The sequence below is a fragment of the Perissodus microlepis genome, chromosome 14 (assembly GCF_051167445.1).
Source record: "Perissodus microlepis isolate ML-2025 ecotype Zambia chromosome 14, ASM5116744v1, whole genome shotgun sequence".
NCBI lineage: Eukaryota > Metazoa > Chordata > Actinopteri > Cichliformes > Cichlidae > Perissodus > Perissodus microlepis.
Genome location: NC_140474.1, coordinates 17,431,046 through 17,458,404, shown reverse-complemented (window position 1 = coordinate 17,458,404; position 27,359 = coordinate 17,431,046). Strand labels below are relative to the sequence as shown.

General features: G+C 39.6%; 2 protein-coding genes across 5 annotated transcripts; one reads left to right on the top strand and one right to left on the bottom strand.

Moving 5' to 3' along the window:
- Nucleotides 1-104: 104 nt before the first annotated feature.
- mre11a (MRE11 homolog A, double strand break repair nuclease) lies at nucleotides 105-10,540 on the top strand. Of its 2 annotated transcripts, none has more exons than XM_084950799.1 (19): nucleotides 105-228; nucleotides 689-752; nucleotides 844-976; nucleotides 1,072-1,232; nucleotides 2,222-2,309; nucleotides 2,790-2,931; nucleotides 3,050-3,164; nucleotides 4,462-4,647; nucleotides 4,739-4,991; nucleotides 5,069-5,195; nucleotides 5,340-5,440; nucleotides 5,531-5,701; nucleotides 5,782-5,841; nucleotides 5,911-6,082; nucleotides 7,253-7,339; nucleotides 7,475-7,536; nucleotides 7,640-7,701; nucleotides 7,797-7,893; nucleotides 8,096-10,540. In XM_084950799.1, exons 2-19 carry the CDS (start codon nucleotides 733-735, stop codon nucleotides 8,126-8,128), a joined length of 2,070 nt encoding a protein of 689 aa, XP_084806925.1. In that variant the 5' UTR covers nucleotides 105-228; nucleotides 689-732; the 3' UTR covers nucleotides 8,129-10,540. The 2 variants fall into 2 exon arrangements, with proteins under 2 accessions (XP_084806925.1, XP_084806926.1); XM_084950800.1 differs by lacking the exon at nucleotides 105-228 and adding an exon at nucleotides 249-332.
- On the bottom strand, nucleotides 10,509-25,692 carry tmprss4a (transmembrane serine protease 4a). 3 transcript variants are annotated; one of them, XM_084950802.1, is made up of 13 exons: nucleotides 25,579-25,692; nucleotides 14,471-14,525; nucleotides 14,046-14,186; nucleotides 13,785-13,937; nucleotides 13,575-13,701; nucleotides 13,348-13,467; nucleotides 12,735-12,778; nucleotides 12,306-12,468; nucleotides 12,020-12,186; nucleotides 11,708-11,803; nucleotides 11,453-11,595; nucleotides 11,191-11,343; nucleotides 10,509-11,025 (listed from the first exon to the last, which is right to left on the bottom strand). In XM_084950802.1, the coding sequence occupies exons 3-13, from the start codon at nucleotides 14,155-14,157 to the stop codon at nucleotides 11,014-11,016; spliced, it is 1,290 nt and encodes a 429-aa protein (XP_084806928.1). In that variant the 5' UTR covers nucleotides 14,158-14,186; nucleotides 14,471-14,525; nucleotides 25,579-25,692; the 3' UTR covers nucleotides 10,509-11,013. The 3 variants fall into 3 exon arrangements, with proteins under 3 accessions (XP_084806928.1, XP_084806927.1, XP_084806929.1); XM_084950801.1 differs by lacking the exon at nucleotides 25,579-25,692 and adding an exon at nucleotides 22,921-25,542; XM_084950803.1 differs by lacking the exon at nucleotides 25,579-25,692 and adding an exon at nucleotides 14,760-17,674.
- Nucleotides 25,693-27,359: the final 1,667 nt, after the last annotated feature.

The following is a 27,359-nucleotide window of genomic DNA, read 5'->3' as shown; positions in this document are numbered from 1 at the left end:
GACATATAAAAGACGTGGACCGGAGTGCCAATATCCATAAAACAAGCGCACACGGTGGGCTTACCGGAAATGTAGTTTCTTCTCAGCGGAGATTCCGCTTTGAAGAATCGAGATGTTTAGGAATGAAACTACAATAACTCTCAGACACCCTTGAAGGGTGGAGCAAGGCTTTGCAAGAGTTGCCGGGAATTTTATGGCAACTTGGGTAGTTTAGAGACTTTAGAGAAGGTAAGTGGGATGGTCGTGTTATTTTTCCAAACTGGGTCGTTACCTAGGCCGTATGGGCATCTAAACTGTAGGCTACATTCAACAAATTTACGAACACATGATAGGTTTGTAGTAGTCATGCTATTAATACATTTCACCCACCGCTTTCCAACACAAGCAAAAGCTAACCTGCTGTCTTTCCAATAACGTGTTAGTGTTAGCTGTAGCTACCGTCTTACTAACATAATAATAAGTTAGGTCGGCGGTTCATCATGTATAGTGTGTCGTTAGCATGTTTTTGGGACATAGGAACTCTTAAAAAAAGTGCTATTTTTGATTCTGAACTTTTTACAAATATCCACTTATTTTCATTGTTATTGTTTGTGATTCATTTTCTTAAGTTTCTTAATATCGTAAGTTTCCTTAAGATATTTTTTAAAATAAATATGAATTGTTTATATTGTTTGTATTTTTTTTGCAGAAAAGCCTTATTGCTGAGCCCCTGCCAGCTGTAAACACATCATCATGTCTTCAGAGAATACCTCGTATGGTCTTTTAAGTCTTTCCTCTTGAACGTGTTCTTGAATGTAATGTTTATATCCATGTAATATGTACACATATGTTTCCATTTTCTAGAGATGATGAGGATACTTTCAAGATCCTGATTGCTACAGATATTCACCTTGGTTACCTTGAGAAGGATGCCATTCGTGGAAATGACACATACAACACACTAGATGAAATCCTGCAATTTGCCAAGCAAAATGAGGTGCGTGCTTGTTGTAAGTGTACCTGAATGGACCATTACCTCCGCATGTCTCAAGTATCCATTTCTTTCCTTTTTGCTTGTTTCTTTGCTAACAGGTAGATTTCATCCTCCTTGGTGGCGATTTATTCCATGACAACAAACCTTCACGCCAGTGCCTTCACAAGTGCCTCACTATGCTGCGAAAATACTGCATGGGAGACTCGCCTGTACGCTTCGAAATCCTCAGTGACCAGAAAGTCAACTTCAACACAACACAGTCAGTTTCACTTGGTGTCATCCTATAGAGGTTTTGCACGTAATGTCATGTGCAGGTCGCTCAAGAACTGTTCGCCATATTGGACATGATAAGTGGTGGCGATCACATCCAATCACTCATATACACTTAACATACAAATTATCACTGACATTAATGAGAAATGAGCTATGCTGACTCATTGACGATGTAAGAGATAATGTACAGAGATGTGTCAGTATCATTATAATATAAATACAATAAAAATCTGAAAAACCTGAGCAATAACTGTGGTCCACTTGATCCAGGGATTACAATTCCAGGCAGAGTCCAGTAACTGGGGTTTGTTTCCCATCTTGACACATAATACTGATAATTATTTAAACTTTTATACACCTTCATATCTTGTCCAATATAATTCGTTTTTAAACAACATAATGATCTGAATCATGTGGTGTGCAGTCAGGGGGAATGCAAGGGTTACACAGCAAGAAGCTTGTTATGAAAGTGTGTTACTTTCTCTGAGAGAGTATATATACTGGTTTCTTTACTCTTTTACTCATCTAAGGAATGTTTAGTAGGTTTGTAACTGCATTTCAGGATTACAAGTCCAAAAAACAAGTTAGTGTCACATGGTAAACGGTCACGTGGATCCGTGGATCTCAAAATGGTGGTGCCCCCAATAGTTTTATTATAGAAGCTCTCTCATTCTAGTCTAAAAAACAGTGTCTCAGTAACTTTCCACTAGAAGATGGTCCCCTGTTATCAACCTTTTCCCCGGCAAGCGTGAGTCTGCAGCATTCAACCCCCCAAAGACACGTAGTCTAATGCCTTTATTTTCAGGGCCGTGTCCACTTAATACTATACTATATAACTTTATAACCCTTATTAATAAAAAAGCATAGCATTGTTGAGGCACTTCAAATTATTTAATCCCAACATGTGCTAAACTTCTATAACACACTGTTTTATTTGTTATGTATAAATGTTATGTGTGTGTTGATATCTTGTAGGTTCCCCTGGGTTAATTATCAGGATGAAAACCTGAACATCTCTATTCCTGTGTTCAGCATTCATGGGAACCATGATGACCCAACTGGAGTGAGTTGCTTTTTGTGACAAAGGAAGTTATGAATTCAGATACAACACCCATTGTCAGGGTTCCTTTGACCCAGTGTTTTCAGTTCTGGACCTTTTGTCATTGTTTGTTTTCACGTGTGTGTTTCCTGTTTTATTGTGTTAGTCTTCTGTCTGTGTGCATTCTGTTAAGTTCTACTTCCTCTTTGTCATTAATCAGATTTAGTTCAGCTGTGTTCTCACCTGTTTCCACTCATCATCGTTATCCAGTGTATTTAAGCCCTCAGTGTCCCTCAGTTCTTTGTCTTGTTGTCGTCAACTCATCGTGTGTGTTTACAGTCTAGTTCAGTAGTTAAGGTCAACCTTTCATGTTCAGTTCATTCTGTTTGTGTAATAAATCTATGAGTCCTGCAGTTGGGTCCTCTCTTTCCATTCTCATACACCTGACCGTGACACCCATGCACTAATATTCAAGTATGTGGATTTCTGTATGTTTTCTCCAAGGCTGAAGGCTTGTGTGCATTGGATCTGCTGAGTGCTTCCGGACTTGTCAATCATTTTGGCCACTCCCACTCCGTGGAGAAGATAGAGATCAGTCCCATTTTAATACAGAAAGGCATCACCAAGCTTGCCTTATATGGTCTTGGTAGGTTCATGTTTCCAGATGGATCAGTAGTGTCCATTCCTAAAATAATCTTGTTGTTTCACTAAGATTTGTCAATCAATCAACGATTGATTTTAATTTTGTATTAATATGTCTCAAGGTTCTATCCCAGATGAGCGCCTGTACAGGATGTTTGTCAACAAACAGGTATCCATGCTTCGCCCGAAAGAAGACCAAGATGGCTGGTTTAACCTCTTCACCATCCATCAGAACAGGTAACTACATCATTTAAAAGCATTTGAGATGCAGCTGTGTCAAACTATGGAGTGCTGAAAGTGTCAAACAGTATTAAATAAATACATAAATAAATACTTCATCATGTAATCAGTTAAACAGGTCATTAATATAATAATTACATTTTGAAATACATAATAAATAATTTACAAAGTACATAATTAAGTAAACAATGCTACTGGCGATTTAATTTGAAATGTATTCTGGGATACCTGGATACTCCAAATCCACATAGCCACCTATTGACATTGACACTGCATCAATCCATAATCTGGGATTGGGCCATCTTGATTTGCTGTGCAGGGTAACCAAGCAGATGTGTGGGTCTGTTGACGAGTTGTTGTGATAGTTTAAATGACTTCATGATCCAGGAACCATGAAATAAAAATAAATAAATAGTGAAATAGTAAAACATGTTTTTATGTTTTTAACTAATTAATGACACATTTAAGTAATTATTTTCTTTTGAATTTATTTATTAATTTGTTGGATTTATTTCCTATCTTAGTTAACTAGTCATACAGTTAAATAATGATGTCTTGTCATGAATTATTAATATGTGTTATAATTAATTAATTCAATAATTAAATAAACACACAATGGTGCATTCATTTATTTCATTTACTAAACAAGTCTTTCTCCAAGTGTTCCTCAGTAAAAATACAGAGTGTTGTGTATGTCAGAGTCTTACCTCTGATACTGCTGGATAAACAGAAACTCACTCAGGAACGAGGTCACACAGAGCTCAAGTTTTCACTCGCAAGAGGGAAGCAGTTGTCTCCAACCCACTTCAACTTGCTTTCCTCCTGCAGGTTGTTTTTATTGGTTACACACATAAATATTCATAAAGCTTGTTGCTGTATTACCTAAGAGAAATTACTATATCTGGTTACAAAGTGTAATTGTGCAAGCATGGTTATACAATGTGTGGTTATATGATGGGAGTGCAGCTCTCCCAGGATGTTGTCGGTATCTCGTCCCAGCCAGGTGGCTTCCTTCATTGAATAGAATCTGTTCTTCTCAAGGCTGCTTGTTCCCGTTATCGAGGTTGTGCACGTACTCATATGCACGGGTTACATAGAGAGCAAATAGAAGCATTCTAGCTTTTTAAATGGCAACCTACAACACATACATTAAACCTAACAGTGTATATGAGAGGGAAGTTGTGACATGAAAAAAATCTTGTATTAGTATAACTTGTTCATAAATATCTTTTTACTGGAGCACCTAATTATGTAAAAATACCAACAACTTTTTCTGTGTTTGTATTTTGTCAAGGAGTAAACATGGTCCCACAAACTACATTCCTGAGCAGTTCCTGGATGATTTCCTTGACCTGGTGGTGTGGGGTCATGAACATGAGTGTTTGATTAAACCCACCCTAAATGAACAGCAGCTCTTCTATGTGTCACAGCCTGGAAGCTCTGTAGCTACATCCCTCTCTCCTGGAGAAGCCACCAAGAAGTATGAATGCACACACATTAAATGAATCACATTCTGAATGTATTTTAATGTCAGTTCTCAAAACACTGTTTGTCTGTTTATTCGTATCTAGGAAAATTGGTCTGTTGAGGGTGAAAGGTCGTAAAATGAAATTGCAAGAGATCCCCCTGAAGACTGTGCGTCAGTTCTTCATTGAGGATGTGGTGCTGGCTGATCATCAGGACTGCTTTACACCAGATACACCTCATGTAACAAAGAAGGTGGAGGACTATTGTTTTGCAAAGGTCACAGAGATGCTGGACGAAGCAGAAAGGGAAAGACTTGGATGTCGGCTTACACCTGAGAAACCTCTTATTCGCCTGAGAGTAAGATGGATACACTGTGTGCATACATCCTAATGTTGCTGCTTAATTTAAATCTAAATATGAAATTCTCTTTGCAGGTGGACTACAGTGGCGGTTTTGAGGCATTCAATACCTCACGGTTCAGCCAGAAGTTTGTGGATTGTGTGGCCAACCCGAAAGACATAATTCACTTTGTCAGACGCCGTGAGCAGAAGGAAATCAAAGGTTTGGCTGCTGTGAATCTCTACACCATTAACTCAGCACTGAATAAATCCCATAATGTGGTGTAACATGCTTTTTTTATGTAGCTCTGCTTCAGAGAGTAAACTGACCATTCAGCCCTCCGATTAAATTCATTTTGCTTTTTAGATGAGAGCAGTATTGACTATGGGAAGCTGTTCAAACCTTCTGCTGTCGAAGGGTTGAGAGTGGAGGACCTTGTCAAGCAGTACTTTGAGGCAGCAGAGCAGGTGTGCTCATCTTAAAACCGCCATGTTTAGTGTATGAAATCTCTTGTTTTCATCTGGCATTTGATCTTTGTATTCTTTCTGTATGTCTAGAAGGTACAGCTGTCCCTGCTAACTGAACAAGGCATGGGTAAGGCCATTCAGGAGTTTGTTGACAAAGATGAGAAGGAAGCCATCGAGGAGCTTATCACTTACCAGTTGCAGAAGACACAGCTCCATCTTCAGTCTAGAGGAGTAACCACAGAACAGGATATAGATGCAGAGGTAATAGAACGTGGCATGTAGTGGAAGTGGAGTAATTATTGTGGTCATATTATATATTTTTCATGTTTTTATATTTTCAGGTTCGGCTATTCAGAGATTCCAAAAAGAACACAGCTGAGGAGGAGAAAGACATCCAAGAAGTAAGTAATGACTTCACTGAAGCCTGAAATTAATTTCTGTGTTTGGTTAATTGTCTCTTTCTTTCTCAGGCTATGAACAGAGCCAAGGCTCACCGGTTGGAGCGTGGTGATGGTGACTTCGCAGATCAGGATGTTTCAGATGTTAATATGGACTCTGACGAAGGCTCAGTTCCAGTTGCTGCACCTACACGAGGCAGAGGGCGAGGAAGCAGAGGCCGTGGTGGCCGAGGGAGGGGCAGAGGTGAGAGCGATAAAGAGAAGCAGTAAAGGTGTATTTAAAAATCTTGATATGCAACAGTGCAGTGACTAAGTACAAGTTCCCATAAATGTGTGGCACTTGTAGGTTGACTTGCTTTCACTCTTATGTCCAGTTCATCCCAAACCAGCTCGATGGGGTTTAAGTCTGGAGGCTGTGTTGGCCACTCCATGTTTTCAAGCTTACCATCTTGTTCATTTTTCGTGACGAGTTCTGGCATAGCTTGGACTTATGTTTTGATGTTGATGCCACACACTGTGGAATCATCCTTTCACCTACTGATGGCGTTCAAAAACCCTGCATGATGAACCGAAGATTTCAAATTTTGATTCATTAGTCCATAATACCTTCTTCCAGTCCTCAGTAGTCCAATGACAGTGTTTCATAGCCCAGGCAAGCCTCTTTGTCTTATTCTGACATCTTAGCAGTGGCTTTCTTGCTGCAACTCGTCCTGTCAAACCTGCAGCTCAAAGTCTTCTCTTCTGAGACTTGTTTACTACAACCACTATTAAGCTGTGCTTGAAGCTTTTGTCCTGTGAGCCGCCTATCACGCAAGCTGTTAACTCTCAGAAATTTGTCCTCTGATTCAGTTGTGGCTTTGGGTCTGCCAGAGCTCTTCCTGTCAGAGTTTGCCCCAATTTCTGAGTAGCTTTTGATGGTGAAAGAAACTATAATGACTCCTTGACTTTCTTTGCAATTTCTTTGTAGGAAGGACCTACATTTTTAAGTGTTATGATGCTCTGTCTCTCTTCCATTGTTAATTGCTTTTTTCTCACCATTTGTGTAGCAACACACTAGTTTCTGCAATACAGTACTGTTCAACTGATGCTCACAAGGGTATGGTACCACAGTGTGTTCCAACACTGCTTTATACAGACAAAGGAGGTTGTAAGTAATCTAGAAAATCTGAAACACCTGTAGGAATTGTAGCACCAGCTTTTGACTTCCATTGCTGCAGAACAATTTTAAATTGTTAACCCATTTTGTGTTGCATGAAAAAGGAGTTTTTTGTATAATTCTGAAATGAACATTGATGATAACATGATGTCATGATGGGATGACAACAAGGCTAATGTGATAGTACAGAAAAAGCAACGTATGTAATATCAATCCATGATTTCAATGACTTGTTCCATTATTTTTCGGGCTGTTCAGGTGCAACTACCTCTGAACCAAAGCCAGCTGGTCGGGGTCGGTCCCAGAAGTCTTCAACAACATCCCAAAGCAGGAACATTTTGCAGGGTAGGGGAATGTAAACTTCTGTTAGTGTGACTGTCTGTACACACATGTTGCACTTGTCTGTCCACAAAAAGAACCACAGAAAATTCACAGAAATCTGTCCCACGTCCACTGTATGTTTCCTCCCTCGCTCTTCAGCATTTCAGGCATCCTCTCAAAAGCCTTCTCGGACTAGAGCCACCAAATCTTACACAGATGAAGTGAGTTAATGATAAACGATAACACTCATAAACTCACACACCTCCATTTTTAAGTGAAGCATACCATCCACTAACATTTAATCTCATATTTATCCATCTTTAGGTGATCATTGATGACTCAGATGAAGATATACCTGTAACAAAAGCTGCCCGGCCGCCTCCAAAGTATGTTTGTTTAAACCTAGACTGTAGAAGTGTTATATAGTGTTGTATTTTAGAGCAATGGCTTTTCTTAAAATCTTTGTTCTTTTCTACACCAGACCGTCGTCCTCATCATCATCGTCCTTCTCTAAATACGGCTCTCAGAGCCAGAGCCAGTCAAGAGGAGTTGCATTTGAGGACAGCGATGATGATGAGGTAAAACAAGAAGGCAAATTCATGTATAGGATGTGTCGTGTAAAGTGGGATTAACATTAAATCATATAATTTTAGGTGCAATAAAAATGCATCTGAATTCATGACATCACACATATATTTATCCAACATTGTTACATCTTTTAGTTTTCTCTGACTCGTGCCTTAATCCTTTTTTCTTCATCTCTCTTTTTTTTTGATACAGGATGATCCATTCAAAGCCCCGACCAGAAGATAACCATAAGTCCATCTTAATTTTTCCAAAGTTGCAAGTTAGCTGCTTTCAAGGTCCATACACATTCAATTTTCTGATCACTCATTCTTAATGTTAACATTTTCATATCAGTCTGTTTTCTGGTGAAAGGTTAGATTGAAGAGTACATATGGGCAAGGTGGAGGTTTTGTCCTGGGTTTGCACAGTAAGACTGTGCCTGTCAGTTGGTGGTGGACTGCATCTGTACATCAACAGTAACCACTAATGGGGTTTATCTCTGGCTTTTGTAGTACTTTTGTAGTTCTTGAAAAATAAATGTTGCTTTTGATATGTAATCAAGTGTTTTATTTTTGCAATATAACTCAAAGTCGCACATACACTTACTGGACCCTTTATTAGGTCCTCCTAACTAGTACAAGGTCGATAATCACTTTTGCCTTACTCCTTCGTGACATAGATTCAAAAAGGATACTGGAAACATTTCTCAGAGACTTTGGTCCATATTGACATGATAGCATCAGACAGTTGCTGCAGATTTATCAGCTAGATATCCATGACGAGTCTCTTAATTCCATTCCAACCCAGAGTTGTTCTATTGTATTGAGATCTGGTCACTGTGGAGGGCGTTTGAGTACAGTGAACACATTTTCATGTTTAAGAAACAGTTTGAGCTTTGGTGCATGGAGTGTTACCTTGTTGGAAACAGCCACCAGAAGATGGGTGTACTGTAATCATTAAGTATAACAAGAAACCATTTTCGACACCTTTACACCAGCAGCAACGGCTCGAACCATTGCTACAAGGCAGGAAGGCTGACCCAACCATCTAAATTCTGCAGGAGACATTGGGCCTCCTTAGACTCTTCTGCAGCTGTAGCTCATTTGCTTCAAGGTTTGAACGTTGTGCATTTAGAGTTGCTCTTCTGCATTTCTTGGTTGTAACAAGTGTTTATATTAAGTTACTGTTGCCTTTCTATCAGCTTGACGCAATCTAGCCATATTCTACGAATTCTGAATAACACCATTTTAGAAGTCAGGTATTTACCCTTTAAACCAGGGGTCCCCAATCGCAGTCCACAAGGGCCGGTGTCCCTGCAGGTTTTAGATGTGTCCTTGATCCAACACAGCTGATTTAAATGGCTAAATTACCTCCTCAACATGTCTTGAAGTTCTCCAGAGGCCTGCTAATGAACTAATCACTTGATTCAGGTGTTTGACATCTAAAACCTGCAGGACACCAGCCCTTGAGGCCTGGAGTTGCGCACCCCTGCTTTAAAGACGGGTTAGGGTTTAAAGGGTTAATGGAGTAAAGTCCCTGTACTTTGTTGACCATAAGGGGGCAGTATTTCTTTAATCTTCAATCATGCTGAACAAATGATTGTTTCTCCTGGCAAGGTGGGCTATCATCTGATTGTGCAAAAAGTTTGATCTAATATTTCATCTTTTGTTCATAATGTAAATAATGATAAAAAAAATTATTTCTTCGTCACTTTAAGGTCTGTGGGTGTTTCTTTGAGGCTGGGATGACACTGAAACATTTAACGACACACAATTAAGAATAGAACAATTGTCCCAGTTACCAAGTTAACATTGTTTTTATTGTCTTTGCAAACGTCTCATATATTAAACAACATCAACAACAAGAACAACAAAATGGAAAATATTCACAAATAATAATCCCCATGGCACTCATACTCATGTCCAACTCTATTTAATATATGATATAATAAAGTACATTTTTTTTTAGTAAAGAAACAGTTTTAAAACAAATTCAGGTTGATTTCCTGTTTGAATGAGTTTTGGTTGAGTGCAAAAATTAACCAACTGCAATAAATTTGACAAAAACAAATTCTGCAGTATTTTTGGGAGAAATTCCCTAGCAGTGAAGGAAATAACTTGGTGAACACTAGTTGGAATATTCTGGCTATAGTGAAAATATGAGTTGCTTACTCATGATGGAGCCAACATGCAGTGTGATCTATGAATGTTTGTATTAAATCTATGTGTAGACTCGTGACCTAAATCCTCTGCGCATAAAGTGAGGTCCTTTAATTCTCACTTTCCACTTAAAGTGCTAAATCATCTTGAGGTCAGAAGTATCACACCTGCAGTCCTGCAAAAAAAAGAAAAAAAAAAGAAAAAGAAAGTGCCATTGCCCTTTAATAGAGTGATCATCTAAAATAGCACAATAAATGCATTAAACTCAGACCTTTTGTCACTTTTAAAATATTACCGATACCTGATAATAAGGTATGTTACCTTTCTCTGTAGCAGTTGGACATATTAACCCTAACCACACATTCCTAACCAAAAGTCAAGGCACACAGTAATCAAGTACATTATATCTGAGGCTTGCAGGACAAATTCCAAAAATAAAAGACACTAAAAAAAACAAACAAAAAAAAAAAAAAACTTAACAGGACAGTGTTTGCAGCAATTAGTGTCAATATAAATAAAATAAACTTTGATGGTTCTTCTCTAAGAAAAACAAAACAACAACACAAGTCAATTACTTGGGTGTGACAAAGACACATACAAACACAAAAAATGCTTTAAAAACAAAAACATGTATGAGACTCTGCTATAAAGATCCCAAACATACTAGTTCACACAGCTACAGGCATAAATACAATTGTCCCCTGAGATAACGAATATGAAATGGCACAAGCAGCACCTGACGTGTGTGCGTGTGCGCACTTTGTTTATGCATATGGCTGTGTTTCTGTTTCCATTTTGCTGTTGAGATCTTCAACTTCCCCTCTCTCTGCAACCTTCTCTCACCTTTTGGCAACCAAAATGGAAAAAACCCTCAAAAAACCAAAACAAAACCAGGTTTGTTTAAGTTTCACAGTCTATCAGAGGTAGACTGCGCTGGATTCTCACGGTGGTTGTTTATCACAGTGGATGACATCATGGGTTTTTCTGTAGAGATGAAATAGAAATCATCTTGAGGATTGTATATATTAAATTACAATATTATGTTTTTAATATTTTTGAGGCAAATTCTTAGCCAGTGAAGTGACAAACATGTTGTGATGTGACTTTGTTTCAACATTCATGGTGCTATTATTAATCCATATGCAGTACCTCAATGACTGTTTGGATCCAGTTGAGCATCACTTCCACGTTGGTGTAAACACCTGGCTTTCCCTTCCGGGCACAGCCAACACCCCAGCTCACCACGCCTACCAGATTCCAGCTGGAGTCACTGATATGCACCAAAGGGCCTCCACTGTCCCCCTGACATTTAAAATACATTTTAAAAATGAAGTTTGTTCACCAAAAATAACTATAATACCCAGAATACAAAATCTAATGTATATTAGAAAATAAATTGGAGGCCTGTTACCTGGCAGGCATCAACCTTCCCTTCTGGGAAGCCAGCACAGAGCATCCTATTTGTTATGATGCTACCATAGACTGTGGGGCTGGAACATACTGACTGAGCTATCAGAGGGATATTGGCCTCCTGCAGTGTGTGAGCAACTGCACCTGAAGGCAGAACACAAGCACACAATGTTTGCAACCTCATAGACAGGCAAAAGTATCTTTTCTGTTTGCATTATTAGGTGATAAAGAATAGGTTACATGTAGGATTTCTCACCATTTTCCCGTTGGTATCCCCACCCTGTCACAGTCATGTAGGTTCCAGCTGTAATGCTATAGTCTTTAGGAGGCAGACAAACTGGTCTTCTGACATCTGGAAGAAAAACATTTAATAAAGTGGAAATTGTTATTTGTTTTATGTAACTTTGAAAGTTTGAAAATACATATAAAGATATAAGCTAATTACACAGACTGAATATAAGTTACTACGTAGTGAGAAGCTTGATATTTGACGCATAGCCACTAGAGGGCAACAGAGAGGTGGTTGAGCCTACTGAATACAAACATACTGAATACAATTTAAACTAACCTGACACTGTGATCGGGCTAGTGAGTCTCATCAGTGCTATGTCATAGTCATTTGTTTCTGCATTGTAGTCTGCATTCACTATAACTCTGTCCACAGAGGAGCCTCCCAGTGTGATTATGCTTGTCTGGCCTGACACCACTGCCCATTGCCTCAACTCCTTATTACTTCTGCAAAAAAAAGAAAAAAGAAAGAAAGAGAGAGAGCAAGAAGGAAGCGGGATCATGAGGCTAATGAATAAGACAAAGCAAATTTAGTGGAAATGATATAGTATGGTAACTATACTGACCCAGTGAAGCAGTGGGCAGCAGTGACTACCCAGCGCGGTGACACCAGTGAGCCTCCACATGTATGTTGGCCAGACCGCCGCAGGCTGACCTGCCATGGCCAGCGGTCAATGGATGTATCAGTGCCCCCAACGATGCGATCATCAGCGCCCACATTTCCACAGTCTGATAAGATATAATATTGTTATTTGCAAGGACCCGTGGTTCATTTCAAACTGCATTTTATATTATGTCTGTTTATTTGCTACTTTGTTATATGTCGCTAGGAAATAGTTCTGCTGTGTCCTGGAGACATGTATGGGCCTGTTAGTGTGAAACTCTCCACACAACAAGTAGTCTTCCACTTACAAAGCTAAGAACTTCACTCTGCCTTGTTAGGTGTTGTAAACAATATTAGTGACAGGTGCTGCCTTTGTAAAAATAAAACTCACCTGAACAGGATAAAGATACCACAGATCCAGACTGGCATACACTACTGTTGAAGAGATGTAAGAGGAGTTGGTCAGATGTCAGACATTATTCAGATGATCACAAAACAGCCTCACAATTAGTCAAATACAGAAAACACACATCCAATTGCTAACTTGTCTTCACCCTCATGCAGAATTTCGTTTGCATTTCTGCTGGGGTTTTATACAAAGTAAAATCTTTGTTTTGTTCACTTTCGTAAAGGATAAGATAGAAGGAACAAAAACTGTGGGACTTTTTGTCTTTCAGGAATAGAAACTAAAGACTCATTTGAAGGGGTTGCATATGAAAAAGGGGGGAAAAAAAAGTGAAATCTAAAAAAAGAAAAAGGAGAGAAAAGTGAAGATTTTCCTAACAAACAGGGATACCAAGCATGGAAAGTGTATATTGACATCCTGTTTTTAGCTAAATGCAGAAGCAACTCACAAGGAGCCGGTGCTTCTTTGTAAGAATACATTTAGCAGAAAGTGACACACAGAAAGTTCCCTTATTAGCATTTCTATTTTGTGTAGTTTATGTTGCAATGGCAAAACATGAAGTCTTGATTTGGCTCCCATATGATGACATCTTCCTTACCGGTCAGCAGTGGCTTGTTGTATAGGTGTGTTTGAGGTCCCTGGCCTGACAGCTGTAAATGGTCCAGTTTTCATCGGTGACGTTAAGGAGCTTACTAAGATGTTTTTGCTAGTAGGCTTCCTGTGGAAGCAGGGGGGGATTTTATGCTTGATTTCAGATCCCATAACACGGATGTTAAATTTGCAAGGTATTCCTCAAATTTCAACACCTTGTGATTGTAAACTCACATTGTGTATCCCAGTTGTGTACATGCCGTCTGTGTGTGCGCTTGGGTCCAGTCGTCAGAACAAACAGTCCGCCAACCTGAGCCTGGACTGTAAACTTGCAAGACCTGATCATTCGACTGGAGTCGCACTGGAGAGAGGAATGAGGAGGAGGCATTTTTCAGTTTTTCGTTTATTTATGATGACAAAGAAAGAGTGGGGAGTGCACTCTACCTGGAAATGTAGTGTTTACTTTAAAGGTCGTCATGCAGGTAATTTCATCTTCTGCTCCTGCACAGTCAATGTGCCCATCGCAGGTTTTGTCTAACGGGATGAATTTCACCGACCGTGTGCAAAAAAAGTATTTGCTTTCAATCAAGTTTTTAACTGAAAAGAAAAGAGAAGGACAGGATCACAAGGGTGTGGCCAGTTTTACATATTGCAGTGTGTAAAGTGTGTTTTGAGGAAGTACATTTTTTAGGAATTGTAACTCACTGAAGTATGCTGCAACGGCCAGTATGCCCAGTATCAACATAACTGTCAGTGTAGTGATCAACACTTTCTTGATCTTCGCTCTCTTCTCTTTCGGGGTTTTTGGAGCCGTCATGGGCCTTCTGTGGCGTCCTGGCTGAGGAACTGCAGAAAGAAGAATAATTAGAAGTGAGATAACAGAATGTAAAAAGAAACGTAAGGACGCAATCAACAGGAAACTGCGATAGCAGAATAGAAACTGCAGAACAGAGACCAAAAAGGGTAGAGAAATTTGTCAAGATGGAAAAAAACAAGTGTGCACATGCAAATTCTAATTACTGCCTGGCCTGGCTGTTTCCAAGTATTTATCATACTATGCATAAAAACATCATTCCAGCGCAGCAAAAATACATATATTGATCCCAAACCAACACAAACTTATAGCTTACCTGGGTTTGTAGGATTTAATGGCCTTGAGGTTTCCTCAGGGAGCTGAGCAGCTGTCTGAGGACAGAAGAGACAAAAGCAAAGGTGAAAACTGGGGTGTAATCACATCAGGTGCCTATGTCTCTAGGTTATACCTCCTTCAACTCCCTGAGCATGGACATGCTTTATTTAAATGTCAGTGTAAGTAGCTGAGCTTGCACAAACTCTTTCAGCAGAGCTTTTTTGTGTTTAGTTCCAGATAAGTGTTTAAATATGTGTAAAAAATAGCTCTCTTAAACTTAAGTTTCCTACAGTGCCTTGCTCTTCTCCATTGTGTCTTGTCTTCGTCTGAGTTGGGATGTTTGTGTGTGAAACACTAGACCCAATTTCCTAGTCTACTTGTGACTGATCACACCTGCCCTTCATCTGCCCATCTAGACAGCTGTGAATAAAAGGTGGGCCTTCATCTCCTCTCTGTTACATTGTTCAGTCTACTAACATGATGGTATCAGTGGTCGTTAGGCCGGACTAATTAGCTTTGATTACCTTTTGTTGCTTTAGCTAGGGTCGTTTTTTTTTTTTTTTGATTAACATCATTCCTGTAATTCAGGACGATCTGCCATGTTGTCAGTATGTTTCAATTAATCAACAGTGCTAAAGCCATTCAACCTCTAACCCATTTCCTCTTTCAGCCCTCACTCAGCCAACCACAGTAGGCCTGCCCCACCTGTTTTCACAGCTTTTTCAAGTGCTGCCATTTCAGCTCGCTTAGCCCTTCTGCCAGTAACCAACATCTCCTCCCTGCATACTCATGGTTTTACCATTTCTTCAATTCTCTAAGTATTAACAGTAAACCGGTGGAGCTGTCTTTTATGGATCTGCATTTGTAGATCAGTGCATAAAATACAATCTATGTCTAGTGGAGGATCACAGAAAAAGACAAGTTATGGAAACATGGCAGAGAATGTGTTGTTCACATTAAAACTGTGTCTTTTTGGAATAATTGCCCAAGCACAAAATACACCAACAGTACAAAGTGTCCTGTGTACTGAGGAGTATTGTGACAGGCTGTACTTGGGCCCAGTGAAATTTCTGTTTAACTGAAGCTGATACTGTGGAAACAGTATAAACTGATAGATCAGGGTGAGTGTCCTTCACATAAAATGAATCAGGTTAAAGGCCCATATTATGCAAGTCAAACAGCTTGTGTAAGTGCATACAGTCCATTTCAGTCACGAAATTTCAGTCACGAGTAATGCCTATATTATTTTTGTTTCATTTTCATACTTTGGCTTTCAGATTAGGAAATGTGTCTAAATGACCTAACTACAGAAGACTTAAGACAGCAGCAGATCCATGATTTCAAATCAGTACACTTACTGATGACTGATGACACCTTGATTTTGTGATTTTTCACAAGGTTGAATTGTGCTTGAAAAAAGCCCTGCAGTGTCTTTTTAAAAATGTTCACCTTACACAGACTTCAGTTAGAAACATGAATGTTTTTTCAGTAAGCTCATTTTACTTTGGTCTCTTTAGTGGAGATCGGTAACACCAAAGGGGTAATAGGAGCAGATGGTCTTTGACTCTGACATAAGTTGTTTGAATAATCCTTTCTTCCTGCTTACCTTTTTGCTTAACAACACACAAAGTGGCTGGCTAGCTTACATTAGCCGCAGCATAGCAAGATGTTACTTTAGCTCATACATAACAGTTGTTCAAAGATGACTTTTGGTAATATTATTGGCATAGTTACTGTATATATAGGAACCGGTTATCGATTCCTTATCCACTCTGCACCATTGCACCATAAATATGCGATACATGTTGTTATGTGTTGTCTATGTCATGTTGATGCCATGTTGTCAGTATTGTCTGTTGTGTACACGGAGAGCAAAGAAATAACCAGAGATCAATTTCTTGTATATGTACACATATTTGCTATATCAAGCTGATTCTGATGGTCAGTAATGATAACTAATGTAACTAATGAGGCTGGTTCCAAATGAGCTCTATGGGGTAGTTAGAAGTTGGCTTCTGATTTTACATCATACAAACAGCAAACAATCAGGCAACACTGACAATCAGTGTACCTCCAAAAGGTAGAGTGAGTGCTACATGTGCTAATTATCAAATGTGTCATGGGAGAGATTTGGGGTTTAGCCAGCGAATGGTTCACATTAAAAAGACATTAAAAAGGTATTTGGTGCTGAGCTTGAAGAGTTTTACAGAGCTTTGTGGTTAAAAATAGATGCTGCAAAGCTATTACTCAACTTGCAGGCGAGTTAATATACACATTTTTCTTCTTTCACTCATTCGTTGCCTGTACTACACCAGAAAGTCAGTCACTACCAAGATACGTGTCTCTTGTTCAATTATAAGCCAGAGTAGCTTATTTTATTCTCTCATTCACTCAGTCATTTCTTCAGCTCTGAGGTGTCTCTCACATTCATACCATTAAGCTATTATGTGCATATTCATTACAACTAACCAGTCCCTTTCCTGCCTCACTGGCCCTCATTAGCTGTTGTAGACAAGACAAGCTACTTTTAGAAAACAACAAGAACAACTAATCTGTGAAGAAACTCAGGTAACAAATTATTTGAAGAATCAGGACCTACAGATTTCAGATTCAAGTAATAATTTACTAACTATTAAATCAACAAGAGGAAAATGAATACCACAGTGGAATAAAGTAGTAAAGAATGATTTGCCAACATTGCAGAGGAGGAGGATTGCATCAGGATGAGATGGAGGTATATGAACAGTCAAAAAAGAAGAAAAAGAGGAGAACTGTGACATGTTGTTTGGCATTTACGGGTTTTATCAGGGCTATAGTTCATAATCTGAGAGTAACAGGGGTGTTTGTCTCTTCCCGTGTTCCTGTTTTTGAAACTTAAATGTTTCAGATCATCAAACAAATTTAAATATTAGGCAAAAATAACACAAGTAAACACACAATGCAGTTTCTAAATGAAAGTGTTTATTACTTAGGGGGAAAAAATTACCTTCATGGTCCTGTGTAAAAAGGTGATTGGACTTAAACCTCAGAACTGGTCAGGCCACCCTTAGCAGAAAAAAACTGCAATCAAGCATTTATGATAGCTGGCAATGAGTGTTTTACAGAGATGTGTAGGAATTTTGGCCCTCTCATCTTTGCAGAATTGTTAGAATTCAGCCACATTGGAGAGTTTTTGAGCATGAACCACCTTTTTAAGGTCACCACAGATCCGCTGCAGTTCGCCTACCGATCCAACAGATCCACAGAGGATGCCATCGCCCACGTCCTGCACACCACCCTCAGCCACGTGGACAAGAAACAGGGTAACTATGTGCGAATGCTGTTTGTTGATTACAGTTCAGCGTTTAACACAATAGTGCCCTGCAGACTGTTCACAAAGCTCAGGGATCTGGGACTTAACAGCCGTCTATGTGCATGGGTGTTGGACTTCCTCACTGGCAGAACTCAGGTGGTGAGGGTGGGTAGATGCGTCTCTAACAGCATCACCATCAACACAGGAGCACCTCAGGGATGTGTCCTCTCGCCACTGCTCTACTCCCTCTACACTTCAGACTGTGTAGCCACCCATGGCTCCAACACCATTGTGAAGTTTGCTGACGACACAGTGGTGTTGGGTGCCATCTCCAGCAACGATGAGGTGGCCTACATGGATGAAGTGAAGAATCTGGCATCATGGTGCCAGGACAACCACCTCCAGCTGAACGTCGGCAAGACCAAGGAGCTGGTGGTGGACTTCAGAAGGGGTCAGCACAGAGACTACAAGCCCATTATCATCAATGGAGCTCCAGTGGAGAGGGTGCAGTCCTTCAAATATCTTGGTGTCCACATCTCCTCAGACCTGACATGGGCTGCCCACATTCAGGTCCAGACCAAAAAGGCTAGGCAGCGCCTGTATCACCTACGACAACTGAAGAAGTTCAGGGTCTCTCCAAAGATCCTCAGGATTTTCTATACAGGCGCTGTGGAGAGCATCCTCACACAGAACATGACATCGTGGTTTGGGAACAGCTGTGTGAAGGACCAAAAAGCTCTCCAGAGAGTGATCCGTACAGCAGAACGCTGCTGCAGGATTGCTCTCCCCCCGCTTCAGGACACCTACACCAGGAGATGCCGGACTAGAGCAGCGCAGATACTGAAGGACCCGTCCCATCCTGGCAACAAACTGTTCCAACTTCTGCAATCTGGTAGAAGGTTCCGCATCATCCGGGCAAGGACAGAGAGACTCAAGAGGAGCTTCTATCCCCAAGCCATCCGGGCCCTAAACACACACACACCCGCCCTCTCACATCATCTATAATTGACTGAGACAGGACTCTCTTCCAGACACTCTAAACCAAGGCACAATGTACATTCCAAATTCCTTTAATTTTAAATATGTTTATATTGTCTATTCTGTTGGATCATTGTCCTGCTGCAGAGCACACTTGGGTTCAACATAAACAAATGGCTGCACATTCTCCTCCATGTCTTGATAGACCAGAAACATTTATGTTCCTGTGGTTCTTAAAGTTGTACTGGTGGTCTTTTGTGACCTCCTGGATGAGTCATATATGCTTTTTTTGCAATTTTGGTCGGCCGTTCACTACTGAGAAGCTTCGCTACTGTTCCAAGTTTTCTCAGTTTGTGTATAATGGCTCACACTGTGGTTCACAGTGACCGTGGCTCAGGGGGTTGGGAAGCGCATCTGTAACCGGAAGGTTGGCGGTTTTATGCCCGGGCTCTCTGTCCTGGTCGTTGTGTCCTTGGGCAAGACACTTTACCCTCCCGCCTACTGGTGTTGGCCAGAGGGGCCGATGGTGCGATATGGCAGCCTCGCTGCTGTCAGTCTGCCCCAGGGCAGCTGTGGCTACAACTGTAGCTTGCCTCCACCAGTGTGTGAGAGTGAATGAATAGTGGCATTGTAAAGCGCTATATAAATCCAATCCATTATTATTATTCACTGGAGTCCCAAAGCCTTAGAAATGGCTTTATAATCCAGACTGATACTGTAGATGACAGTAACTTAGATTGTGGCATGATAGCCTGCTTTACTTTGTTGGAAAGGTTCTTTTTAAGCAAGTTCTTGATTCAACAGGTCTGCCAGTAATCAGGCCTGGCTGTGCTTAATGGAACTGAACTCAGATTTCCATGAAATGTAGTTAATTCATCATTTAAGAAGAGAGAAAATTACTTTTTTCACACAGGACCAGGTAGGTTTTGATAACATTTCTCCCTTAATCAAAGACATCATCATTTAAAACATAAATTTTGTATTTAGTCAGGTTTCCTTTGTCTAATCTTTAAAGTTGTTTGATGATATGAAACATATAAGTGCGACAAATATGCAAAAAAAAAAAGCAAAAAACAAAATTTAACCTAGAAGGGGGCAAACACTTTTTCACACCACTGTATATACTGGTATCTTAGCTTTGTTTAGGTTCAAAAAACACTTGATAAACTTGTTAGCTTCTTTATTTCTTGTGCAATAAAGGGACTGGGGAAAAAAATCTATTTAAAAAGTATGGTGTTTCTGTCATACCGGTGTAAACTGCTCAGTCAAGCATGTAGAGCGTTCATAAATTTCACACAGCAGCGAGCAAAATACCGTGGTGAAAGTGTACAACACAGAAAAATTCCCATGGCTTCGGCTCGGAGTATCTGTTAGAGTGATTGTCATGCTTGACTGCCATTACTGTTCCTCAAGTCCAGTCACCTTTGCAATTAAAATCGCAAGTTGTGTTCTTAATATGAATGTAAAATTCTATAGTCTTTAATAGGAATTAAATAAACATTTTACTGAACAAAACTGGTGAAATCTCTTTCTGTACTGTGCTGTGTGAAATAATAACTACATTTTCAACTTCCCTCTTAAACTTCCTAAAATGCTACTGTAATGTTATTGCTTATCCCCAGCATCTCAACAACATATGTCAACATTTTGAATCTCAACCACTTTTATGCCTTTCACAAACAAAGGTTATCTGTGTTTTGCTATGCTCAATTATGACTGTTAGTCTCACTGCATTTCCAACATTTGGCACACATTATGCTAGTCATGTGGTTTCGCCTGTACCATTTTACTGTAGATCAAGTGTCACATCAATGTGGCTGCTGACTGGCCTATTAGAAGATTTTAGTATACGGTATATTTTGTTACAGAGGGGTAGCTCGAAGAGCACTTTTCATCAGCCTGCTGTTCTACCTTTGTCTTGTCCTCAAAGCTCTTCAACCGCTAGATTACAAATACATTTAGCGTAGCACGTATGCTTCAGATCGGCTGGTACAAAAACACAACATGCAGGTCACTAACCAGTGAGGACTTTCCAGAACCAAAACAAAAAACAAAAGACAAAGATTAAAACTGGGAAGAGTTATTTTCTTTCATTTTCACTACTGCTTATTTTTGATGCAGAAGTATCAGGTAATCCACCCTTCTATTTGCACATTTATGTGTCACTAGTGTCACTTAATTTTGCAGCGCTACAGAGAAGTATGAAGGCTAAATTTTGAAAACAGATCCCATAACTGCCACTGTCTGTCAGTGGAAATATACAAGTTGCGGAGAGAGAGGGACAAAGAATGCTGTTGGGCAGGTTTTTCTTTCTTTCTTTTTTTTCTGAACAGTAGCTCAGTAGCTCTATGCTGGTTTTGCTCATGTGCTCATGTTCAGCATTCAGCTTTCACCTTAAAGTACGAGAGTTGAATACAGTGTATAAAAGAATGTGACACCTTCCTCTTTGTTTCATTTACTGACATTTCAGAAACCAACTGGAAGTAACGTTTATGGGGGGGAAATAAACAGTAGGAGAAAGTAGGTTATCGTCTTGTGGTATAAATTACAGTTATTTCGGGAAGTAATAAAAGCAGGATGAACAAAACAGTGGGCAGGCCATACAACATGGGAAACCAGGAAGCCGGCTAAAGAAATTTGCCTTGAGTGGACCTTCCTGTAAAAATGCATTGTCATGCCATGAGGTATGACGACAGTGTACTTGGAAACTTAGATGTTGTCATTGATACCAAGACAAATATAAACTATTTTATGAGTCAGGGCAGTATTTCAAAACAGCCTGGTAGTACTAGTTAGTCATGTGTTATTCAGAGCAACAACTAACCTGTTTATGAAAAACACTGGGAGTGCTGCACTGGATCAAAAACACTGTTGGTAATGTTTGCTCGTCAAAAGGCCAGTGGTGAAGTACAAGTGGGAAAAAAAATGACAGCCTATAAAACCAAGGCTCTATCAATGACAGCCTATATCAAGTCATTGTTATCAATGACTTGATATGAATAGAAGTCTATGGTTTTATTTGGCTGTTAACCAAAATACTGTATGTAAATATAAATGTCCTTTATACATGAATTTAAAACAAACAAACAAAAAAAAACCCAGAACAAAAACCAACAGCTTTGTGTTTGGAGTTAAGGATACTCCTTCTAAGGGTGTAACTTGCGATCGCAATAAGGTGAGATTCCTTCTGTATTGCCACCTACAGTAAGCTTCCAGTTTTAATAAGCCTAGCTGATTCATACAGTGGACTGCTGCCAAAAAGCCTTCAAGGGAAAAAGTATAATTGGGTCAAGTTTAACAGAAAAAAGCCGTTGATACGGTAAGCTCAAGTATGTTTCCCTTACTGCTTTGTTGTATAACATTCACACACACACACACACACACACACACACACACACACACACACACACACACACACACACACACACACGAGTCATCCTCTGGGAACGTGTGTGATACTTTGTCATTTTTCCTTTTTAACATAAGACCATTAATTGTTTACTGATGTTTTTTAAAATCATAATAAGGCTGATATAATATATAGTTTTCTATGCAATAGCCAATGCATGTTGATCTTTCCTGTAGCGCCATTGTGGAGCATCGCTTGTTGCTTGGGATGAGTGTGAAGCTACTAATTTTAATATAACAAATACCTAGATCTCTCTCTCTATAAAAAAAGACTTGACTGGAATTATTCTTTATGAACCCTGAAATGAGTAAACGTACACACTTCTTGTATACCCATGTTTGCGTTAAGTGTTACTCAGTTTTGTGGGTCCAACATTAGTGGCTGTCTTTTCCGTGCTGTGTTATTATGAAAAGTATTCTTCATACGGCCGCGCCCTACATTCAAATATCAAAAATTCTATTGGCAAAATTATGAATGTGAAATGTTCCTGCGTGTTACTGCTACTTGTCACAGACCGTTGATAAGGTCCTCAAAATATGTCACTACGCAACATCTGTTCTGGTTTTGTATGAGCTATCATTTCAACATAGCTGCTGTTGTAAATAATATCAATGCAAAAGGTCTATCCAGTGTCTTTATATTACGTTAAATATCAAGTTTATTACCACGTAATATCCAGAGGTCATTATTCAAATCACTTCTTAAAGGCAAGCCATTGACTATATACCTACACGATGTAAATAATGTCGATTGTACTTCCAGTTGCACTTACCCACATGGTGAAGGTGTCTCTTTTGGTAAGGCTTGATGTAGCTTGTCACAGAGTACAGAGTAAACACTGCCCTCCCTTTCAGGAGGTGGGATTCCTCAGAAATTTTGCTGTCCCTTGGCTATCTTTGTCCCCTTCCTCTTACCGTCATGCTACAAAACCTGGCTCAGTTGAGTCTCCCACTGTCTTCCTTCTTCCTTCCTGTTTTCTTTCTGTATTACTGTAACTTAATCAGATGCCCCTCTTCAAAACCCCAAGGCCTCAATGAAGCTTGATAATGCGTAGCCTTTCAAATCAACACGGAGAGCTTCTTTTAAACGATCGATTCCCACTGACAAAACAAAACTAAAGTCCAGGTAACCTGACACTTTAACCCTCCTCTTTCCCTTGCTTTCTGTCTCTCTCTCTACCTGTGCGCTTTTCTCATTTCTGTCCCTCCTCCCACACCGTCCTCCATATCTAAACTTCTTTAGCCTCTGCGACACAAAGCATGCTCTCTTTGTATTTTTCTCTTGTCATGTTCTTTACCCCTCCTTTCAGTCATTCTTTGGCTTTCAAATTTTACCCAAACACACATTCATGTGGCAAGCCATCTGCATGTATACAAATGGATGCAAAAACACAAACATAACACACAAACCAGTAAAACTTGAATTTTCCAGTGGCACGGCGTACGCTCGGCGGTTTAGGTGTGTCTCCAATCTGTTTTTTTTTTTTGACAGTCTAATGATTACTTTGATTACTTAGATTACTGTAATACTATATGTACAAGCACACCACAGTTGTAGTGACAACTGTAGTGACTGTTGAGATTGTGACTAAAGGTCCAACATCCCCGTCTGTTTCAGCCATGCCGCAGAATATCTCTTCTTAATATTCTGAAGAGCTAAATTATCTTTTAAAGGTGCATTCAGAGTCAGAGTTTCTAAAAATGAAGCCACTGTGAATGTCATGGGACACTGAGCATAGACAGCAGAGCAAGAAAAAAAGCTTCATTGGGAGTGTGCGAGAGAGAAGACTGATAAGGTCATCTGAAGAGAAAGAACCATTGTAAATAAACAGGAGCTGACTGTGCTGTTTGACCAGGTCTACTAAAAGAAACAACCCTTCATCACTTGGACTCTCATATGGTATCATCAGTTGTCTCACAGCATACACTATATAAGAAAATGGAGGGACTGATAGTACTTCAGGTGTGCTGCTACAGTATACAGGTAGACTTGCCGGAGTGAATCAGTTTGAAGCTAATCATTTTTGCTTAGGTCTCTTTCAGCCAATAACTGCTGTTACTTTGTTGGAATTCAGGCTGGGGTAGAATTAATAAGACATTTAGAGCCTCCACCCTGAATTACATGCATGAATTCTTTATGTGAGTTTACCCATTGAAGCCTGTGGAAAATTGTCATCACAAGCAGCATTACACACTGCCACTTTTACCACAGTTTGTAAAGAAAATCAGGCATCATTTATAGCCCCTTTGCTATATTACATTTCTCACAGGCAAACAATGTAAGTTGCGTGAATGCTGCAGTCGCAATATTTACCCTCTCCAACAGTCTGACATGATTAAACAATAGCTGACAAAATGTTTGCACACACAATAAAAGAGAAGACGAGAGAAAGCCAGGGATCTAATAAAGCTATTGTGCGCCCTTGTTTGATTCCATTAAAAGACTGCTTCTTTTTTTTTTTTTGACAATCCTATCAGTTCTGTGACGTGACATCCAGTCTAATGCAGATAAAATTAATTAACTTCTTTGTGGAAGCCACCTGTTGTTTGTATCTTCTGTTTTCTTTTAAATCTAGTTGTGTGCAAAGCTCAAGGACGGCATGAACATCTTGGTAATAAGTTACATATTAACTTAAATACATGTGTGTTTCTGCTGAGACTCAAAAGTAATGACGATGAACATGAACCAAATAAGAGAACTTCCTATTTTCAAGCGTTTGTATCGCTTATTCTACGAAAGCATTCTTGAGCAACAATTATTTTAGCAGCACATTTGAATTCTGTGCAAACCTCAGAAGAATTTAAACAGAGTGATTTTGTTTCACATATTAGGTCGTTTAAAAACATGTTAATGGCGTTGAGTATTACAATGCCAAATTTGCACAAATTAAAATAAAAATATGCTTGCAGAAACAACTCCAAAAATCTCCTGTTAAAACAGCTGATAATGTTGTATTTGACTATGTCCAACTTTAGCCCATCACGAATGGACGCGACGCATACACGTTAATTCCGCACAGCTTTCCGTTTCTTTTCAATGATGTCAGAGATTGATCTTATCATTTCATGAAATTTCAGTGAAAGAATGTTCATATGAAGAACTTTAAAATGTGTGGGACTACAGAAATTTAAAATCTGGGAATCCCCTTTAAAGCTAAGACATCTTTATCAGGCATGCTCTTATCAGAGTTTAGTAAAGCCGAAACTTGGAAACAGAATTATGAAAGTTTTCTCTGAGCTGGTGAAGTTCCCCATATCTGTAACTCATCTTTCCTCAGTTCTCTCTTTTCTGGATGAATACAATAAAACACGTATAATGACGTAGACATGACCTAGATGCCATCACGATTGCAAAGTTGTAAAAAAGAAAAAAGAAAAAAAGAGAGAATTTATTACATTAACACAGATAAACATATATTGCTTTTCCTTACTTGAGAAATGGTTGTCGCTGTCAGTCTTTCTCAGTGAAGTTCTCAGTAAAGCATCTATAGAACAGGGAGCAGCCTGGTTGGAAGTGACACCTGGTATGCAAACTTCCACTCTGTAGACCGCTTACTTGAATATTCCCTCTCTCTCTCCGTCTCTCACTCTCTCTCGCCCTCACATGCCTGGTCAATGTACCATCAAAGCTATTTCACTACTACCTCCCCACCAGTGGAAACTTAGATGTTGCGCAAGCCCTCCTTTGTCCACACAGGTGTGTATTTTGTGAAACTTGATACGGCCTCAAGAAACCTGCGAGACTCAAAAAAATAAACCGTTAATGATTAACAATCTCACATTTCAAGTTCCCGGGTCTCCCCACTTTCATCTCAAATCAATCCTTTTGTAAAAATAGGATCATTAAATAAGACTGAAATTTGTTTTAGCTCAAGAGAAAATTTACTGAAAAGACACAAACAGATAAATCAGTTTAGATATTTATTATATTTTAAGATAAATAGTGCTATTTTGGAACATGAGTGGACTGGATAAAGCAAATAGACAAATCATTTTCTTATTGGAATATGAATGTCTATCTCAACAAAACTCTAAATATGTGAGCCGTGGAAAGTAAAATATGCTGTGTGGTTTAATTGTGGAGATTTTCCAGAAACTATGATCATAACTCTGGTATCTATTTCTACCGGGAACACATTCAATTGTGTTATTGTGTCACCTGCCACCCACCTGCAGTATAAGGACTACTGCCTTATGCCCAGAAGTGTACTCTTTTACGGTACTTATGTGTGCCGCAAGCAGGTAGTCTTGATTGTGAAAGACGATATCTTTATAGACGCAGGGCGGCGCAGCCTGGTTTCCTATGATTACTGTCATTGCAGAGGATCAGTGACACTTCTCAGTGTGATGTAATAGTAAAGGAAAATAGTTTACTGTAAATTTGCTAACTTATTTCCAAGAATTTTTTTTTAAAAGATTCTTTTCAAGAAATGAATGGATTCCTGCTCTTATCAACTATTTCCTGCAGTACAGAAACAAGGGTTACATTTGAAGATTTGGATTGCTGATGCCTGTGGAATTTTTCTGAAATTTATGAAAAAGTATTCCCTGGTCTGATGACCGTCAATTCTGCTGCAGCATTCAGATGTCAGAATTAAGAATAAACAACATGAACTCATGAATCGGACTGGTAAATGGCCTGTATTTGTGTAGAGTTTTACTTGGTCCCTATGGACCCCAAAGCACTTTACATTACATTCAGTCATCGACACATTCACACACTGGTGGTGGCAAGCTACATTGTAGCCACAACTGCCCTGGGGCGCACTGACAGAGGCGAGGCTGCCGGACACTGGCGCCACCGGGCCCTCTGACCACCACCAGTAGGCAACGGGTGAAGTGTCTTGCCCAAGGACACAATGACCTAGACTGTCAGAGCCGGGGCTCGAACCGGCAACCTTCTGATTACAACTCTTGAGCCACGATCGTGGTAGTATAATACTATGAAGGATATTTTCTTTGTATATTTTGGTCACCTTAGCATCAACTGAGTGTTATTTAAATGCCACAGCCTATGTGATCATTACTGCTGATCATACCCTTCCCTTTATGACTACAGTGTACCCATTTTCTGATGGCTGTATCAAACTTGTTTCTTGAACTTGATAATGGGTTCACTGTACTCAAATGGCCTCCACGGTCTCTGTAACTTCTGAAACTTACTGATGGCCATTGTATCATTTGTCAACATCATGTTTATATATATAGATAT